This window comes from Pyxicephalus adspersus, chromosome 3, assembly GCF_032062135.1.
Source record: "Pyxicephalus adspersus chromosome 3, UCB_Pads_2.0, whole genome shotgun sequence".
NCBI lineage: Eukaryota > Metazoa > Chordata > Amphibia > Anura > Pyxicephalidae > Pyxicephalus > Pyxicephalus adspersus.
Window position 1 is genome coordinate 132,564,841 of NC_092860.1, and position 22,003 is coordinate 132,586,843.

The 22,003-nt window shown below is 35.7% G+C and overlaps 1 protein-coding gene across 1 annotated transcript in view; it reads right to left on the reverse strand.

Moving 5' to 3' along the window:
• The window catches only part of SLIT2 (slit guidance ligand 2), a 197,610-nt gene that overhangs the window by 61,417 nt on the left and 114,190 nt on the right, over positions 1 to 22,003 (reverse strand). Inside the window, exon 5 of the mRNA XM_072406874.1 lies at positions 6,103 to 6,174. Coding sequence (XP_072262975.1) covers positions 6,103 to 6,174 — 72 coding nt within the window. The remainder of the gene's footprint in view (positions 1 to 6,102; positions 6,175 to 22,003) is intronic.

Genomic DNA, 22,003 nt, shown 5'->3' on the forward strand with positions numbered 1-22,003 from the left:
ATGCTGTGTTCTTCTTACATTTCTTTCTTACATACAGAGAAGAACTTGTGATTTCATAGGACTTTCTGGATCTGCATAGCTGTTCCAGGTCAGTGACTCAGAAAGTATTAAATATATGGTTCAATCGCAGCCAGGATACTCTCTGAGTATGTAAATTCTCTCTGTGCTTACTTGGGTTTCTCTCGGCACTCTGGATTCCTTCTGATAATAAAAATTTGCAGTTAGGTTAATTTGCCTCCCCCCAAATTGTCCTTAGATGTCAAATGACTATGGTAGGGACATTAGATTGTGAGCCCCTTGGCCCCTTGAAGGACAGTTAGTAATATGACAATGGACTTTGTGAAGTGCTGTGTAATATGTTGGCGCTTTATAAATATAGGATAATGGTATAGATACACTCAGTGATATTGTCCCAAAAAGCAGGTCAGTAATGACAGCTTCATAGTTCTCTAATGACAGGTTTATTTAACCAGCAATATTTGGCCATTGAAACATTTTATTAGGTAGTTTGATACCATCTACAAGTGCTGAGAGTCAGACCCAAAGTTACTTTTAGGAGTGTCTTTTCCTTTATAATATCTTTGTGTTACATCAGAATTCTTCAGTATTCATCAGTATTCTAAACTCCATCATACTTCCTCTGCTAAAACTACGTCCTCCCTGTTACATACCTCTATATAACTTTGATGTCACTTAATTTATTTCTAGAAGTGGCTGAAAGATAGGGAGTGCCAGGAGGGGGGAGCTCTTGTTTTATCAGTCATTCTGATAAATAAAACGTCAAAACAGGCATCTGTTTTACAAGACAAGCCACGCTGCTAGTCAGAAGTTGTGCAACGTTTGGTTTTTCAAACTTATGTTAATACTTTAAACACATAATAGTAATAATTTAATAATTAAATTATAAAAAAAAATGCTTTCATTACCCAACAACAAAATGTTTGCAATAGTTCACCAAGGAAGGATCAGGAGTGGAGTATTGTATACATTAAAGGACAGGACCTTTAACTAAACTATACCTAATCCACACTGCCATAGCTCCTTGCAGAACAAGCGTCATTCAGTTGAAATGAGAGACTTATCAGCTGGCACTGATAGCTGACAACCACTACATAGCAATGAATGGAGATTTTCTCTGTAAAGAACAACTGAACACACTCATGCAAAGCCTACCTGACTTAACCTCATTTTATCAACATATTGTTATTAAACCACAAGCATATATAAATCTATGTGTATATTGTTTCAACTTGGAATGTAATATAAAAATAAAACATAAAATTGTTGACCGTGCTTCAGTGAAAAGGTTATACCCGGCTTAATAACTCGGCCTCATAACTTATCAATTACCAATAAGCCTCAAGTCCAATTTTTTTTAACACAAACATAAATATTTGGTTGTGTGTATGGTGAAGGCTATGTGATTTGTAATGATGCTTTAGCTTGATTACTTAAGCGCTTTATGTTCTCACTCTCCTCTGATTGCCCTAAAGTGCATTACATTAACTAAACGAAAGAGAACCATTAAGAATTTACTGGTTCAATTAACCTGAAAAAAGCCACTTCAGCTGCAGACATTTTATGTTTGGGGAAAATGTGAAAGAAATTCTATTAGGGGAAGTATGGCAGCTGCCACAGGCATTGCTAAAGGTCACAGCAACACATAATTTCGTTTGGATAGGATTTGATGGTTACTGCTGAAGAAGAAGGGTGGTGAGGTGATTGGAGTGAGTTTAGGACATCTGTATTCATACATACAGCACTTTCTACTCCCAAGGAATCAGTTACTCCACACAAAGGTGCAGTGCCGCATTGGGTCTAAAAATCAGCCTTGGCATATAACGGATAAAGGACCACATTCAAGTATGAAACTAAAATTGCAGGCTACAAAGCTAAAAAAATTGGTAAGTAAATCCTTATACTATATTGTATAATATAGAATCACTAAGCAATAACAGGCAACACCAGGTTCTTATATATTCTTAGGGGTATATTAGTATTCCTCCAAAAAATGTCTCCCTTGTGCAACCTATGAAGGATGGGCTTTGTATGCAAATACAGACTTTGTTTAAAGTCAGTGCTCAGTTACCTTATCCCACAATGCAATACAAGTGCCTTTCAAAGGTTTCCAGATCTATCTACATTTCATTGCAGGGCACACGAAAATGGCCATGCCATTGTGGATCACAGGGTGTTCTCCGGTGTGTTTTGTCAGTGGTACAGTGAAAGTCAGTGTAGCACATAAAGCTAATTATCTGGGAAATTACAAGTTAGAAGTTCTGCATCTACTTGGATAATTTGCAGACCTAAACAAAACATATGCCGCTAATAAAAAAGGAAAACCTATTTAGGTCTCTGTTTGCTCTTTGATAACAAGGAATCCAAAGCTTTATCTGGACAGCCAAGCAATTTACATTTTCAAAAGAAGAGCTTATATAGAGCTCAGTTTAGATATTTGTCTCATGACAAATTTCCATTAACCATTAAGGTTTGGTTTAGAGACGTTTTCAATTAGGATGCTTTATTATGGTTGGGTTATTCTAAAAAGGACCAGGACAGAGGTGGTAGCCCAGGGTGTTTCTAGGTTTGCTGTCACCAAAATCGGTAAAAGCAATAAATCCAGTAAGGTCAGCCAATACTAAACCCCACCATCTTCAAATTTACAAATGTACAAAGTGGGTAAAGAGTGCAGTGATGAATATACTAAATTACCACATGGTCCTCCATTGCATGAAGGATCAAAAGGTGCAAAAAAAACACCAGGGACAAAATTCTGTCCTATAGGTATTCTTCTTGTGAGGTATGCTAGGAATTCTTAGAAACTGAAAAAACCCAGGTTGCATAAACTGCTCTGACTAAACAGGATAGCAGTAATCCCCGGTCAATATATCAATTAACTGAACCACCTGGATCATCATTACCTATTAACTTCTTCTTCAGTCTCTCCGAACTACAAGTCAACAGCTGCACACAGGAACAGCCACCACTTGTTAAACACCATTGAAATATGAGTCTGTAACGCCATCAAATTTTTCATTCATTTTTAATGCTACAGCCAAGAAGGCGAACAAGAAAAAACACCCTAAAGTAAATTAAATTGCCCGTGTAAAAATATACCTGGTAAGAAATCATCATTGTCAATATCAGAAGCTATTTACGATTTCATTATGAATCACATAATAAGGCAGCCATGCCGTAAGTAAAGATGACTGAGCGTTATGTCAGACAGGAGTCAGGCAATGGATAAGGATTACACACGAATCAATATATCACTATTATCCACTTTCCTCACTGTGTTTTTACATGTGCCAGAATGTCTCTTCTACACGCAGTGACTTCGTTCAAGATTGTCAGTGAAGACAAATGGCTAGATCCCGTCACATGTTCAGACTCAATTTCATACACCATCAATGGTCACTCTGTGGCTAACAGGCCACCAAAAAACAGAAAGTGTCCTGCAACTGACAGCGAATGCTGGAATCAGTATTACTTCCTCTCAGCTTTCCTGAGTTTTTTTCTTTTTTAACCAAATGTTATCAAATGTAGAGTGAAATGTAATCCATTTGTGTGAACCTTTGTATGCTTACTTTTTTGTGTGTTCCTAATACAGTTCTGGTAAATACATTGGTGATATGCACATTTTCTCACCCCATGGCATCTAGTCAGATATCAGTACTGTGAAATCATTTTAAACAATTTTAGTGTTATAAGATTGTTAAAGCTCACCTGTCATCAGAACATTAATTTTTGGGTGATAGGACTGCTTGATCCCTTACATTGTTGAAACAGATTTTTTTGTGTCTTTTGTAATACTTATATAAAAGCAATACATCTTCTCCGTGTTTTCCGGGGTTCTTAATATTGTAAGGAGGATTGACAGGTGACCATCCATGGGATCCTGGGATACCTATGTCATATATCCCAGGAAGCTGAGGGATTCTGCAGCGTGCTGGTGGAACCATCCAATCTCATTCTTTTTTTAATGTACAGCGCTGCGTAATATGTTGGCGCTATATAAATCCTGTTTTTTATTATTATTATTAATAATAATATTAATACATTTTCTGCAAAATATAGTGTTTGATGTTTTACATTTGTTAAATGCCCACTGATTATGTGGTACCTAATCTCAAGCATGGCAAGAAAGATATCAGATCTTGTAAAAATTCCTGCAGGCTCTTGGGATATGTGACACAGATAGCTTCTGGGTCTGTGCATGTAACCTGGAAATGGGGAGTTTTTGTATTTTTGTCCTGAACGAATTTAGCTGCACATCAATTATTCTCAAGATAAAAATATTTCCTAAAGAAGAGAACCTTCATTACAAAAGCAGGTCCTTTCACATATTTGAAGAAAAGTAAGTCGCTATTAGCAAAAATGTAATTTTTGGGTTGACTTGAATTGGGTTGAACTTGTTAGCTTACCCTGCATGGGAAAAGGACAGATCCACTAAAATCTACTGGCACATGTACAGTATATAAGTTGGGGTAATGGTCTTCTATCAACAAGATAACATTTTATTTGTGACTTGAGTTTCTTGGTGACCCTTGTTGAATAACGGTACATTCATAGGCTCTAGCTGTGAATGTGACAACTAATATATTGATACTTCCTGGATGCTCCATATACAGATACCAATGACTCTTATGTACACCAGGAGCAGGTGGAAGCAGAAGTGTTCATATGTACAGCGCTGCGTAATATGTTGGCGCTATATAAATCCTGTTTAATAATAATAATAATAATTATATCAGTATCGTTTCAGTAAGGAACTCACCTGAGGATAAGCGTTAAAATAGAAACAGCAAGTAAATGCACTGATATGATCTTCTTATCCCTCAGAAGAATTTTTGGCAGAGCAAGTCTTTGGTTTGGAAAAATAAGAACATGTTCTAGCCCCTATACTGCCAAGATAAATCACTATTTAATCTATGTGGCCTATTATGTGTCACTGGCTTGTTTCATGCCATGGAAGTGGAGGGATAAGATGCTTTGTGATCAGTGTAAGGCTGCCAAGAAATGAACCGCATTGTAATAAAATGTTATAGTCACATGAATCAATTAAAAAACATTTTTTGAGCTGTCATGTTTTATACATATTTCATATTTTCTAGGTTTAAAGTAAATGTGACGCTCTCCTCAGGCATTAAAGCTAACTTTATAAGTTAAATGCAGGCACCAAACCAAAATCTGGTTAAATGGTAACTGCAATAAAAAAATGATATAACATTTGATTGCTGCACTGTTGTGTTCTTAAGTGTTAAATAAATGCATATTTTTAGTTTATTCTGTAGGCAGATATGAATTTAAAGTATAGCCAGCACATTGAAACTTAGATAGTGTATTGTTGCTGTACAGAACTCCCTACAAACTGCCTTTTTCTGTTCACAATTGAATCATTGATATTCCCAGATTTCTTTCTTTTTATAACAGAATTTATTTTATTGGATATTAAATGGAAAAGTGATTGGAGTCTATGGGATAGCAGTTTTATATTAGGCACAAATGGTTTAGGTAAGAATAGGGGAAGACTGTAAATGGAAAACTATTGCAGCCACTGCACATATAGGGGAAGGTAAGCTTGCATCAAAATATATAAACTTTATGTGATTAGTTTATATATGTATTACCACCTAGTGTATTAGATTTGACCCAAAGCTGTCTCCTATGCAGCACCGCAGAATTCCCTCTGCTAGATGAGTAAAGAGAGCAGTTCATGCTATGATGCAGCTCTACTGGGCTCCACTGTCATCCAGCTCGGCTGTGCCAACTTTAGATTCTCACATGTGTAAAGAACACTGCAACCACCTTGCTGCTTTTTAAATCAGCCTTCTTAGTTTTACTTGTAAAGAGTTAAAATGTTTATTGCATCTCTTAAAATATCTTTATGAAAAACAGGAGAGTGAGATTAGAAATCTCACTTTATGAGTACTACATGTAGGAATGATTTCCTGTGCAGAACTTCTGCTGGTATATTTTTTAGAAAGAGGTCAAAATATTGTTTGAATCCCATAAAACATTAGTTCTGTGGTATTAAGGTATGCACTGCATTACACAATGTCATAAACCCCAAACGACACAGCTCAACAGGAAAATACTTACAGATTTTTAATATCTACCGCTCCACGGAACGCCTTTCTTGGGATGGCCTGGATCTGGTTTTCACTGAGGTCTCTAGAAAGAGAAATAAAAATAAAATGTGAATTTGCTGCATGAATATGTGGATAATTTTACAGGGGATTCAGATGTAAATGCTTGATGGTGCCAGGTCTATTTAGGTGAAGTTGACGTATTGGCTGGAATTTTTAAATTGCTAATCGGCCCTTACTAAGATTATGCATTATGCAGTACACTTCACCAATTACAATCCAAATCATATACAAAGATAAGTTATTTCATTTATAGCAGTTCAATAACAATGTCCAAATCTATTGTCATTCAGCAAGGAATTCCAATAAAAGCTTTACTATTGTCCCTATTCTGACCTAAGAAACAACTGAGCGACAACTGGGCTGATGTACTATATAGTAAAGTAAAATCACTTTAATTATTCTGCACTTATTGGTTACTCAAACATGATTTTGCTTTTTACATGACTGAATAATAAAAATACAATTTGTTATTAGAGATTCTCAACTCCTTTAGTGGCGCAACATTGGAGAACAACAGAAGTAGAAGTATTATAAAAAAAACACATTTTTGGTATAGTTACAATTATTATTAGACCAAAAGAGGAGAATCACAGAATCACACTTGGGTGAGATATGACCTGCATATGCATCCTGAAGGCTAATGTGACATATACAAACATATCTACTATATATATATATATATTTATAGATATATACACTTTTTAAATGGTAACTAGTATACTATTAATAATCCTGATTTGCAAAATAATGGAATGTTATTTTCGCCTTGCCAAAAAAAAGATGAAGAAGTAAAAAAAAAAATAATTACAACGAGATTATAGATTTTACATCTGCTTTTAATGCTGCACTTTGTCTCAAAAAACATACCATATGGGGATCTTTTCAAAAACTGTTACACACATTAAATAATTTATCCTGCATTACAATCCTCACCCTAATTCACTATACCGTTTCAGGACAAAAGTAACTAAGTTATTGACTCTCCCTGATTGCCAAGGCAAGCCCCAGGTTTTATACATTTGTACCGGAAAATATTTGCCCTAGAAAGTCCATGTTTTCAGGTTCACCTAAGTGCATGATAAAATCTTTTCTTTTGGTAAATTAGATTTAATTCTTATCATATTTCCATTTTCAGTGGGCTCTTTAATTGATATTTATGGAAGACCAGCATTTTAAATTAAATAAAAAGTATTTTAAAAAGCAGTTCAGCAAGCGGTAATAAATCGGAGAATGCATTGTTCTATGTTTGTATTCTCAGGCTCACCAGCAAAGTGTCCCTGGAAATTACCTAAAATGCTGCCAACTATGAAGAACCCTTAAAATACAACCGTACTGCATGAAAAATATAAATGATCAGGAATTCTGGTGTAATTAGTAGATGGATGTTAGTTAACTTTGCCTATTTACCGTAGGAGGCATGTCTAATAGAAAACAGCAAACGTTCTATTTTGTAGATGTGCATTGAGTCATTTAGCAAATGCACTCTGACTGTGCTGGGCTGACAGTCAATCCCATAACTGAAGGAAATAATGACCTTCAGCCGTTCAGATGTCAATTTGATTTATAGGCTCCTTTTAAAAAATCCATGAGGGCCACAAGTCTGTAGTATATACTTAGTACAGCCTGATGAATTTACGACCAAATCATAACACAATGCAAATGCTAATCAGAAACACAGAAACATAGAACTGTGAGCGGTCTCCATTCCTGATAGCCGGCCTGGGTGAACATATGTTAATTGTTACATGTCACGCTGCTGAGCAGATGTATAAAACATTAAAGTTATGTACTGTATTACGCAATGTAGACATTTCCAGTACGCTTCCGGTTCACAAATACTTTTGCCAGCATTGGACCAAAAATCTAAGGAAAGATCTGACTGGTTGTTTTTGGCAACACAAAACATTTTTCTCAATAAACACTAAAAAAAAGGTTATGCAACACTGCTAGAACAAGAGCCAATGGAACCAGTGATAACAACAGATTAAAAGGACCTTTTCATGTATTATCTTGAGTGCAAATTTTGTTTTTCTTTAATTTTTAATGTGACTCTTAGATTTTTACAAGCTGCTCTTCTATATTTTTTTTATCAAAAATAGAAAAAAATACAAGGAGTAGAAGAGAACTAAATGTGGGTAATAGAAATTCACCACATTGAGAACAGTGCATTTGCTAAAACTGACAAAGTATCTACCATACAGACAATGGCATGGTTTCCACATAGTTGGTTGACCGATAAGCTGCCTTCAGAGTATCTCTATACTTTAAGGCTTTTGAAGAGTATTAAGAATATTATTTTCATAAAGATGAGTGTTTTTTAGCTCATTGCATCCCCCATGTCAGAAAAACACTAGTATTATGTCTTTTTTTTAAATTTTCGACTGTCCTACGGCCGTGTTTCTTGCCTAAGCAAGAATGACGTATCCTATGTCATCTGCAGCCTCCTGGGATATACATATCATAAATCCCAGAAGGCTGCAGACGTTAAGTCGGAGCACAATATTTACAAGTTTTCACTAAAGCTTAAGTACTGCTGACATGCCAACAAAAGTAAAAGCAACAAAAATAATGGTTAAAGAGATCTCCACATGCTTAGGATGTGAAAAAGCTGAAGTAGAAGTCAGCTTCCAATACTGCATGATCGAGCATTGCTGTGTGATAAAAGGAAGGCAGGAAGAAACCTTCAGCTGCAGGCTCAGAGTACTTGTAAGTATGTATGTTTCAGTTATATTGTAATATGATTTATTGTATATACATGTAAATGCATAAACACTAGATTTCTAGCAGATCCAACAGGTATTTGTCTGTGCTGCATTTTTATACTTGGAATGTTGTCATATACTGAAAGGGCAATAGAAATACTATAGAGGGAAGGTACCAGTCTTATTACTATTTCTCTTAAGCTTTAAAACAAATACATTTACAGAACGACTGGAGCCCCCAAGCTTGTATCCTATCCCCCATTGGGACATTACAAAATGGGAACAGATATATATTACAGATTTATATTACATATAAAATAAAAAAGTCTTCATTAACAGAAAAAACATTCACATAGTGTATCTCCAATTCCTTTTCTTATTATTTTTCCTAATAAGAAAGTTAAAGGTTTTCTTAAACATTTGATAAAATGACTGAGAATTCCTAACAGCATGCTGACACCTGTAGCTACTCAGCAGTAAAAAGTTCCCATGAATGAAGCCCACGTATTATTTTTTATTGCCAGAACTACAAATATTTATAAAAAAAAAATTTGCAAGGCAATTTGATCCATTCTTATAGCCTGTCAACATCTCTGCTAATGATACTGCATTTTATCTACATAGTAATAAATATAATTACAAGAAACGGTATGGACTGCCAGTACATCATTTTTTTCATAGATTTCCCTTCTCTAAAGCTTTTGTTCCCTGTGCAGCATTTGTTTGTTCCCTATTTAGGAGACGAAGAGAACAAGACTTGGAAAGGGCTTTTGTGAACTATCGTAATTCATACAGGTCTCTAAAAGTCTGATCAGAGCATTTAAAAGATAAGGCCAATGCTTTCTTTGTAATGTGTGGTCTAGTATTGCTTAGTGTTGCATTGAGTTATGCATGAAGATTTAAGAGAAGAAGACAAAAATCATTTGTGGAACCTTTTGATCTGGTCGTTTTAATTGATAGGATGTCTAAAATAAGGGCTTCATGCAGTACAAACAAATTGCCTGAATAAATCCAATAACATTGTTGGAAAAATACAAGTATTTTCAGGCTAATCATATGGTTTATGGTGCAGCTCATTCTGAAATGACCAATAAAATGTTCAATTTCCTGACCACCTTTTTTATTAATGTCAACCTACAAAACCCTTCAGTTGTGACACAGATTCACAATGCTGAAACTATTTTTTTTAAATAAATCAAGATTCATCCATCTATGGCTAGTTTACGAGAGCAGATGAATGTCAGTGCACTCACGGCACGGCTGTAGAAAAAAGAAAGAACTACCAGTCACACACTTACCTATACATAGGAAAAAATATAATAGCTTCCTATGGGCAATGCCTTTATTTCTCTTTTCTTCAGCTTTTAAACTTAGGGATGGGTGTCCATCAATGTGACAGTTACAAGATTCCCATTTTCCCGCTGTGAGACGCTGACACTATTACGTGTAATTATTATTCTACAGCATATGGAAAGTAACAGAAGTCAAGACATACATTACACTTTGTTGTAAAATAGAGGAAAGAGCATATGTTGTGAGATGTTCTGCTCCTCTGCACTGTACACTCAAAACAGAGAGATAATGTCTTGCAGCTCATCTCAGTAGGCCTGTCAGACAATAAGGGCCACTAGCTATTATTCTAAGCTATTGCATAGAGTAATTACAATAATGTCCTTGCGGTAATGCCATCTTATTTATAGATTCATTTATGACTTTCCTTTAAATGCTGCTTCAGCATTCTAAAAAAGAATGAGAACTTAATTATGTAAAAGAAAAAAAGAAAAGAAAGCAAGCCAATTCCTCATTGTGTTCCAGTTTGTGTTTCAAAGGGATGTACCATCTACTATGGAGGAGCAATAAATCTTTGGGAGATGGCAACCTGCTTGCAAATTTAATTACCAGTAATTTTATTCCCCCCTCTACGGTTTAACCTTCCTAAAAGTCTGCCAGTACTCTCATAAATTTCCAGTTCCATCCACTTGTTCGAAGCCCAGACTAATGGTTAATGACTTATGCGTCCCCATATCATTCAAGGGAGGGGGGTGGGGGCAAAATTGCTGAAACACTGCTGGGAAGAGACATAGAGAGCTGATGTAGTTTTCTTTTCCAAAAGACTCTCATAAGATGGCACGATAAAATAATGCTCCGTGATGGAAAACGCTGTAATTTCCCACATGTGATAACGTAGAAAAGACAGGGGTCAAACTATGATTTAATTTAGCTTGTAAAAAAAAGCAGAAGGATGCAGTAAAAGATTAAAAAAAAGGTGTTTGAAAAATATGGATGCGATAAAATTTTAAAGTCAAGAAAAGCTAAACCACTCAAGCCAATAAAATCTATTTGATACATATAAAAGAAAGGTGAAAGACTTATACATTTACTATGCAGCAAAAAATGAATGACGTCACACTACAAAGCTTATTTACCAAAACATAAAACACGTATGAAGTACTACATATATGCTAACCTATGAAAAACAATTTTTTTACTCATATTACTACAGTATACTTAATATTTTTTATGGATATCCACATTGTTGCCTTCACATGAGCCAATGGCTAAGCAAGGAACATTATTGAAGATTTGCTTTACCATTAAAGACAACCTATACTAAGAGAATATAGAGAATGTTAGTTACCTGGTTATCATAGCAATCCTATCCCTCAAAATTTCATTTCCCTTTCTAATCTGTATGCTTGTTACAGATTAGTAACTAAGAAATGATTGAAGATGAAAATAGCTTCTTCTACTTCTACTTCTCAAAAGATCAGTAATGGTGGCCAAATGTTGAAGGACATCATTCCTATCTGAGCCGGTTGGACATCCTATTCTAAAACCGTGGCTATTATTTAGTAGTTGTTCATCTTCTTTGTGGATACAGGAGCCACCACTTTTCTGTGAAGGGGATGTGTTTGTGGAAAGGTCAAGTGCCGACATTAAATGTTAGGATCAGTCGGCATCCAATTCATTCTAAAGGTGCTCACTTATGTTGAGGTCTGGGATCTGTGTTTTTTCCTCCAAGCTAAACAGATCAAAATGTTTATGGAGCTCTGATTAGGGTGCACAAGGAGACAGTCATGTTGGAACAGAAAAGAAGTCTTGCCCAAACGATTGCAATAAAATTAGACACAAATGTGTACAATGTCTTTTCATGAAGTAGAATTAATAGTACCATGCTCTAGTAACATTTGAACTTTTGGAGGGATGCTCTATGTACTTCTAGTTGTATTTATTTATTTAATTATTTTGTACAGTTAGACCTCAACCGCGTAACCTTGGACTTCAAATCTTTCAGATTTGAAGCTCGGATAGGAGAATCTAAATGGCTAAGCATCTGGGCAATTTGAATGGCTTTAAATGTCCATATTAGCTCCCATCACCTATTTATAATCAAAGTAAGAGAAATAAGGACATTTCAAATGGACCGAAGAACTTGCATATGTCCGGCTCTAGGTACACCACAACCTGCACGAGCAGCACACATCCGATGCCGCGTACTCTGTATACACTGCCTAACAAGCTGTCACAGCAGACATTGATTATAGAGTTAAAACACAGATTGATATTATTGAACCAGCTTTTCAGTTTTATAACATATACAGCACTTTGCATAATTAATCTTCAGCTATAATTTAACATTAGATTAGTTTAACAGGTATTTTTAGTCGTTTTCATTAAAATTCTTTTACATTGAAGATTGCAGAGATTCTTCCACAGATTTATGTACATAATCTTGTTCTTTTCTATGATCAAAACTAATTGAATGAGACTTCACAAAAATCCTTGCTTCCATTATCTGACGTGCTAGTAATGAAACTCACAATGTCATAGACCAAAGTATACTACATGTCTGCAGATCCTGATTAAAAATTATTTTATTTTCCAGAATCTATTCTTGTTCCCTTGTCGCTGATTGTGTACCCTGGGGTTTTGTACATAAAAACTAATGCAAAGGTTGTTGGATATCTGTTCTTTGCTGTATGTATTGATAAAAAAAATAAAAATGATTCTCACAAATCTAATCTGCAAAACCAAACATCTGGATCTGGTGTTAATATATATTCCTGACTTGCAATTCCCAACTCAATCTGTACACCCACAAATTTGTAAATGACCTTGGAATTTTTTTTAACATATCTTATACTTTTGCTCTTGTTTTCTTGTATCAGACATAACACACCATTTTGATACACACAAGAATATCACATCTTTATTCCATTCTATCCTATTCTATCTACAAAGTAGGTTTTCATTTCAAGACTCCTGCCATCCAGTGGCCATATGAAGTGCTGCATTTATCTTCTACCTGCTAGGATATTCACGCTTTACAAATCAATGCTACAAATCATACATACACTACATTTAAAGAAAGCTGCCTACAAGTTCCTGGCTGAGACAACACTTTGAAGAATTAAACAAATAGTGAAGGCTACCTGTACAATGTCACCTAAAAAATAAAGATCAACCACACATCTTGCGAATGGACAATTAAATCTACAAAATAAAAAAACTTAACCCATCTAATCATTTTAAAAAGACACCAACAATTCTCAGCCGCAAAGATCAATAAGGTTTTTTACACATATACAAGAATAGGATTATTTGATTGAAACGCTTCACAGAATATTACAACCAGGACTAAAGATGAAAGAACGTGTGGCAGCAACAGAGAGCTAAATACATATGAATAAACTACCCTGATGATTTATCTCATATGTTCATTGCATATTCTCCTGGGGTTCTGCTCATCTAGGGACTAGGTACTACCCAGACCCCACTTAGGAACAATAGATATTTATGTTCACTTTCCAAATTAGGTTCATTTTTAAATGAATGGTCTTTTAGTTCAGTAAATGAGATTCACTTTAATTACTCAATGAAGCAAAATTCTTACACATGTTCTTGCACATACACTATATACATTATTCTCTATACATTTTTGAGTTTTAATAAACAGTAGATGTAGTTCCTAAATTAGGTGATATTTAGTTTATTAAATACCTCCTGTACCCTAAACTATTTCCATTATTTGGTTTATTAAAATACTTGTTTTCAGTTTTGTAACCCTTTAATGTAATTGAGTGCTGACAATCTCCTAACCATCTTTGCTGCCGCTTCCTGTCTATATGCATGTTCACCAGCAACAGCTCCACGGCACTTCTTAGGGTGGAGAAAAAAGTGGGTGATGCTGGCATAATGCATTTTAAATCATTCACCTGCAGTCTGCAACTAAAGCCTGTGTGACCTGTGCACAATGCAAGAACACTATTGGGACAACGTGTTGTCCCCTACCATAGGAAGTGGAAGAACTTTCATATGCATAAGATAATATTTTAATTAATGCTGTCATATTTTGTTTTAATTATATTAATAAAGCTTAAATGAGATTTAAGACTTAAGATGTTTAGATGTAGACCTAACTAGATTGTAAGCTCTTTGGGACAGGGTCCTCTTCTCCTGTGTCACTGTCTGTATCTGTCTGTCATTTGCTTCCTAAAATGTTGGCGCTTAATAAATATAAGAACAAATTAACCTGTGACTGGTTGCAATGAACTGCACATCACTACCCTTTTCTGGTGTCGGCAAGTCAAGCCAATACTAGACTAATATTTCCATCTAAGTTCTGAAAATGGTTACATTTAGGAACATGGAGTGCCTGTAAAGAAACTATATACTATAGATCTGGATTTCATAACAGATTAGTGTACCAGCAAACACAATTACTTAGATACACACTAAATGAATTCCTGACCATACTGTAATAATTCATAATTTTTTTATACATCTTTGTTTACCATATACAATAGAAATCTATTTTAAATGCTCATTTATTTGATGTTGTAATGGTACTTAAAATTTGTATACATAATTTGGGTTTGACTATATTTATTTTTGAGATTGTAATTAACTTTTTCCCTGGAATGTTAAAGGCAATCATCATAAAAGGTCCATATTTTGTATCTACAGCGAAAATCAAAGGGCAGGTCTGCACCCGGTGTAATATATGTAGTACATTAAAGTAAAGCAACATCAATCATTCCCCATCTGAATAAGATTATGTTTGCTTGTTAGCATAAAGAAAAAAAACTCTCAAACCTCAGTCTCGTCATGGAAGTCAATTCATTGACCACAAAATCAATTCTGTCTTGCTCTCTCACTCTCCAAAAGTGCACTTAAATCAATTTGTTACAAGTGCACCGCATAAAATTAGATGCAAACAAAATATGCTTTGTTCTGATGTTGTTATAACAAACCTGGAACTTTGAGCTGTTTTTCCTGCAATAAGAAAAAGTGTTTGTATTACGCGGCAAGGGCCCCACCATCCATTCCGCTAGTGTATTCATTCCAAATTAGCAAAACTTCCATTCCATCTGCTTGTTGTCAAAGCATCAGATGAAATAAACAAATTGTTTAATTTGTCAAGCATCTAAACATAGCAATGCAGCAGAGACTTCTGTCTTCCAAACACATCTCACATCAAAGGCACCTGTCAATTTGTAAGGCGCTGTACACAGGGTGAGGGATGCCCTGTTTTCCCCAATGGTGAGGAATTCTGAAAGAGTGGTACTAAGCCACAGCTGCTATAAATTAAGGTGCTGTCATCTGTATCCTTCATCTCCTCTTTTTTCATATGTAATATCTATGAGGATAGGTTGATGGGAGAGCTATGTGCCATCTAGGATATTTGGAGATGCTAAATGAAAGGGAAAAAATCAAAATCTCCTTGTAGGGCTGGAAAATGACAGCTGATATCGAGCTGGCCACTTTGCATAATACAGAAATTTGTCTTTCTTCCACTTTTGTAAATCAGGATGATATTTAGATGCATTTGTAATATCATGTGTTTCAACCATCTATTGATTATTGTAAAAAAAAGATTTGTTTTTAATACAAATTTACATTCTTTCCAGTAGGATTAGGAGAAGTTAACCTAAAGGAATAAACCAGAACCAGCCAATATAGATGGCCTTATAAGTGTGACGATTCTCCTTCACTGTCCAATCAGCAGCCAGGGTGCCTGCTGTTAACCGAGCTTTATTAGTTAGAGGCAACGCAAAAAAGTCAGAGGATACCTATGCTTTCATAACCCAATAATTAAATCAGGGAAAACCATTCATGTATATGTAATTTATTTTGTATATTTAACCGTCTGCCTCAACTTCATCTTTTGCATAAATAATATTAGTTAACAATTAAAGATTTTAATGCCAATAATGTGTCCAACGCATTGTGCCGTTGCACCATTGGTTCCTTATTGGAGTGCAGAAGTGATCTCACCCTGCAGGCACACACCCCAGCGCTCGCACAATCCCCGGACTTCCTGCAGCTTGCCTGCCCTCTTGTGATAGAAATAAGTTTAGGTGGAAATCAATGTGTAGATGTTTTAAAATACCTAAAAATAAAGTAAATCGAAGATAACTAAAGGTCACCAACTCCAAAGACACACATACACAGCAGTGAATAGGTTACACATATAAAAAAGGTCAGAATAAGAGATTAGTTCTAAGTCTATTATTTGTATTTAAATCTGTGGACATTTTTGACTATTATAACTTTTAAAGTTAACTTTAATGGGTAACACATATAAAAGGTGTCAGAATAAGAGAATAGTTCCATGTCCATTATTCATATTTTAATCTGTGGACATTTTTAATTAATATAATTTTTTAGCATTAAAGTTGTGAAAGTATTGTACAATAAAAATGTGCAACTACCATCTTTTTATTCTTTGCTTCCAGAAATCATTTATGTATTTTGGATCTGAAGCAATTTTCAGGACTGTGCAAAAAAAGAAAAAATTGTTTTAGCACAGAAAGAGTTAAAAATGATCTTTTTGCCCATAACAACCTAATGATTTAGTAGGAAAATGAAACAAAAATTGTAGTTAGTTGTCATGGACAATGACACATCTTTGTTTTAAGTTCCACTTTGGTCTCTTCTATGTACTACAAATTCCAAAATTCTGTGTCAGCCTCAGGCAGCCGGGAGCCCTCAGTTTGCCTAAACTTGGTTTGAGAAGATCTAAGAGGTCTTACTGGTGATCACAATCTCTGTGCAATCTTTATTCACTCTTGATATTCCTTTGTAATGCCAGATGCTACCTTCATTCTCAATATTGAATATCAGCGGCAGTTCTCATTACATTTCCTTGGGTTGCTCTGTTATATGAAGCAACATCTGTAGGGAGGGTCATTCAAATTGATTTAAAACCTGCAACTTAAGCATTTCAAGTCCTCCTCCTGCAAAAGGCTATATATCTTTATTGGACGAGGGACACATGGTCTGCACATGGACTCAAGATAACATAATCTACCCGGGAGAGGATGAGCAAAGTGACTAGATGAATGAGGATGCATCCCGATCGCTCATGTTTGTCTGCACTTGGATCTCTTTGAATAATGTGTACATCTAAAGTTTGGCTGGCCTATGACCACAAACTTGTCCTGTAATGCAACAGCCCTTGTATCCTATGTAAGGAAAATGTAGAATACATAAACAATCATAATAATAGAATTTAACAACAATGCCATTTTTATATTACAGAACAAAATATAGATGAAAGACGAGTCTGACTATTCTTGAAAATTGACATCTGCAGCTGATCCATATAGTCCACTATTCACAAGAAATGTACCGGAGGGCATTTTTTTTTTTTTTTTTTTAACTTAAAGCTAAACCTAACATTGAAGCAGCCTTTTTGACCTTTTTAACTTATGAAGACCCCTGGAAATTAGGATCTTAGGGAACCCCTGCTATAATAATGAAATCTGTATTTTGCATAATAACTCATATTGCTGGCCAGTAGGTAAAATGTCATCCTTACAGATATCTAAAATGATCATTGGTGCTAGTGGTAAGCGACCTAAGTGGCACAAATTGTTCAAAGAAACTGTCCTAGGTAACACCAAAATGTAATGTTAAGCCTCCATGTTTAATGGACTGCAGTTGGTTCAGTCAGGGAAGGTAGAGGGCAATTCTTATTTACTTTACGAGACTTGTGACATTACTAACTGGATTTAGAACCTATTTAGAATAACTTTAGCTGTACTTTTTTAATTACAGACAATGTTAAGTATTATTACCTGCTCCCTCTCTACAGTCCGGCTCCAAATAGATTTTATAGGTTCACTGATCCCTGCCAGTATGCACTTCTATTATTGTTGAATATTACAATCTAATGATCTATATGAGCTATAGGCAATACCAGACCTCCTTTTAGAGGGTCTTCCCCAATGTTCCATTCACATTATTTTACCGTGCACTGCCACTTTCCTTCAAGGATATCAAGATGTTCTGAGCGGGTGACAGACATATGATGGAATTTTCTGGAACGCGCACAAGGACAAGCTGCTTTTCAGAGAAGAATGTAATGCTTGATCTTAACAAAAATGAATTGCTGTTCTGGCAAGACCATTGAAAATTAAATTACTGGAACTTATTCTCCCCCCCTTTTATAATTGTATGACTGAATAAAAGTAAAAGTCAATTAAAAGTGACAGGTGTGCAGCTTTCTGGGTGACTTTAAATCAAATCAATAACCTCCTGCACGAAAGCTTTACAACATGAATTCCTTGAATTATTTCCATTATAGAGAACTTAAAACAAATGTTTTTTTTTTCTTTGTAAGCCGGTTAGAATGTAAAGGAGGATTTTCAAACCACTTAAACAACAAAACCTGACCAAGAAAATGTCTTAATTTGAGACCACATGGGTGCCTATCCATTATTAACTGTTTGCTGGATCCATATGTGAGGCTGTTATGTTCAAATGGCTACAATTAAGACAAATCTACATTCTATGTAGGGATTATAATAAAGAATAGTGGATAGTTTTACTACTAAAAACTAACTGTGGAAAAAAAAGTTTCAAAAATGGATGATGGAAGTGGATTTACAGTACAAAGTTAATTTAATGTGAACCTGTGCAAGTGGGGCAACAGATTTACTTTATTGTCCCTAATTTCAAAGTGCAACCTGGCTACTTTTACTCCCCAGCTGCTCTATTCAGCTGCCAAAATCATATTAAAATACAGAATTTTGACCATGCTGGTGAGTGTGATAGCACTGATGGGTCAGTCTTGGCCTAATAGAGTTGCCATCGACTGTAAATAAATTCTGGCTTCACGGCTAAGACTCAAAGTTGGGGAGTAAAGAAACGTATATAGAACTGTAGTATATGTGTGAAGGAGCATTCAATCGAGCCAGTTGCTTTGTCCTGAATGGTCAAAGCCAAAACAACTTACAACATAATTTTCATCTAAAAAAAAAACAAAAAACATTGCTATTAATTTGTATTTTCTTTCATTCTAAAACATAATAAAAGTGATTGTTTCTCCACAATCATTTGTATTGGGCTAAACACACCCAGAGAGACAGAAAATCGTTTGGGCTGTACAAGTCTCTAATAAGCTTCTTCATACAACACCCTACAGATGAACGTGTCTTCAGCTCTGATTGCATGCACGCTCAAGTGTCCTCTTCTAGGAAGCTGGCAGGCAGTTCATTAAATAGGCCCCTGCTGCTTTTTCTCTGTAAGATGATGGAATTTTAACTAGCACGGTACATGGGTCAGGTCAGATGGAACACTTTGATCCGGCTGGTGGTATGTGTAAAGCTCTGATGCTAAAATGCAGATAGGAACTGCAAGGTATTTCCTGCTTGCAGCTGGAGAGCAGGGATCACCTCTTCAATTCTACTGTCAAGTCAGGTACATAATCAATCCATTCACTAGAGGAATGTACTTTAAGCATCATACTGTGTTCTAGAGAAGTGTAGACCAACCCTGTCCTTAAAGAATTGTGACATTTTAGGATTTCATGGAGTCTTATAAAGGGATAACTATTGACCAAGACTGACACCAACAATGAACCATGAGGGTCCCAGGTTTGACCTTTGGCCAGGACATCTGCATGAAGTTTATATGTTCTGCACATGTTTTGTGAGGGTTTCCTTACCATTACCATTTGGGAAGTAAAAATAGGGTAATTTTAAGCTGTGGGAATGAGATCTTTACTCTATGAGATAAGCCAAGCTTAACTACTTAGGAAAAGTTTAGATAACTGCTTTTATTTCTGGCTTTAAAATCTGCCAATGATTTCTTTTCATCATACCTTCAGTTTAAATTGCTCAGGACTGTTTAAAGAAACGCCTTCATAGTAAACTGCTAACAGCTCCCATCAACCGTCTAAAATGTGCCAAGGAAAGGTAAAAATTGCAGCGCTGTCAGAGCAAAAGGGAAACATATGTAAACCTGTACTGTATTGGAAACCCAATCAGAGAAATTAGTATATGAAATTGGGTACACCTGCTGACCGTGTACACAGGGCAATTGGCTTGTGCACTGCAATACCCCCAGCATGTACTTTATGGATATTTTACTTTTACTAGTTTTGTCACTATACAAAAAAACAAAATTTGGCTATATTTACCCTATAATAATTATGAGGATGAGTAGTAAAGTGCAGCCACTGTGCAACCCTGCAGAACAGAAACCTTCCTTTACAATGTTAACACAGATAATATACACTGCAAGCCCATTGTCTATATCTTAAGAATAACTATGTAAATAAAATGAACACATATTACATTTAACCAGCTTTAACTGCATTTCCCACAAGGGAACTTTTTATTTATACCACAAAATGGAGCCATTATTTAGCAAAGACCTTTTAAACCTAAAAGCAACAACAAATGGCAAGACAATATGTCTATTTAGTCTATTTATAAAGAAAAGTACCAAGTGAGTGGAGCCATGATTGGTCTTCACACTGCAAAGTGACTAATGTGGCAATTGAGGGGACTTTTTTTGTACAGTGCCTCTTGTCCTTTTCACCTTGCATATTCAAGTCTGAAGAACTAGCATGGTATTCGTAAAGATGGCAAACTAACTTTTTGCTTTATTCTTCCAAATGGTCCTATTGAACTTTGACCTCCTTTAACACTTTTGCTTTTCAACTTTCCCGAGGAAGATTTTAATTAACGCAAAGACAATATAATACAGCGTCAAAAGAAGCCACATGAAGTGCAGGAAATGAACAAATGTTAGTCTATATCTCTTAAAGTCTTTTTAGATCTGTTTTTCCCCCTCACTCCCTTCATCAAAGACCTCTTACAAGTTTGGCTTTGTGGCCTGTCTCTCATGTCCTGAAGGGGAGCCTGGGATTGAATCCTCCTGCTGCCTGGTGCGCTTCTATAGCTCTTGATATTCCCCTCACATTTGGGGGGAATGCCAGAGGAAGGAGCCAGGCTCAGTTGAAATGCCTGAAGTCACATTAAATGTTAAAGAGCATGAAATTTATCTGACTTCTTCAAAAAAGAGGTGCCCTGCCCCACCATTCTTGCCTTTGCTCAGCTAGCTGCTCTGGGGAATCCCTATTCTTTGCAGCCAAAACAAATATTTACTTTAATTGTCTGCATCATTATACAGTTTCCTTATTTCCCCTCTTCTCTATTCTTTTGGATTGTATACACTTGTTGTTTACACCCACAGAGACCTTATTGTTTCTCAGTAGAGCTCACTTTAATCAATCAGACACCTTGTTTAACAAAAAAGCCATTTTACTCTTCCATGGCTGATATAATTTGGCTGCTTCTGATGCCCATTGTTATTCAGAATAAGGGAGAGATAAATTTACTAGATCCCTCAACTCTGGGAAATGGATATCAACTTACTGAGCTTGGCTAAAAATATTTCATATACCAGCAAGAAAACCACTACAAGTCCAAGAAAGCTAAAGCCATCAAAATGATAAAGCTTTACCTCTTGAAATAATGTTATTGCCTATTGAATAAAGAACAGTATGAAGGCCCAGATTTTAGTGCTGTTACTGATCAACGAGGCCTGTCATTCAAGTTATTCTAAGACCCAACTTAAAGAAGTTTGTTTGATCTGCTTGAGTTAGGTAAATTCCAATGGTTGGCCAACTTTCATCTTAAAACCCATAAACATACAGGTTATTGTAGTTCTACGTGCAGTAAATTGGCCCTGTAGTTTGTAAACCTGTGGTAAGGTATAGACAACCACATGACCACATAGCACTGAAGTCCTAGGTTCAGATTATGCAAGGACCCTATATGCGAGGAGTAGGTTCTCCATAGAAGTTACTGCTGACTGCCAAGGTTACCATTGGATGACCTGTGCCTATTGGTG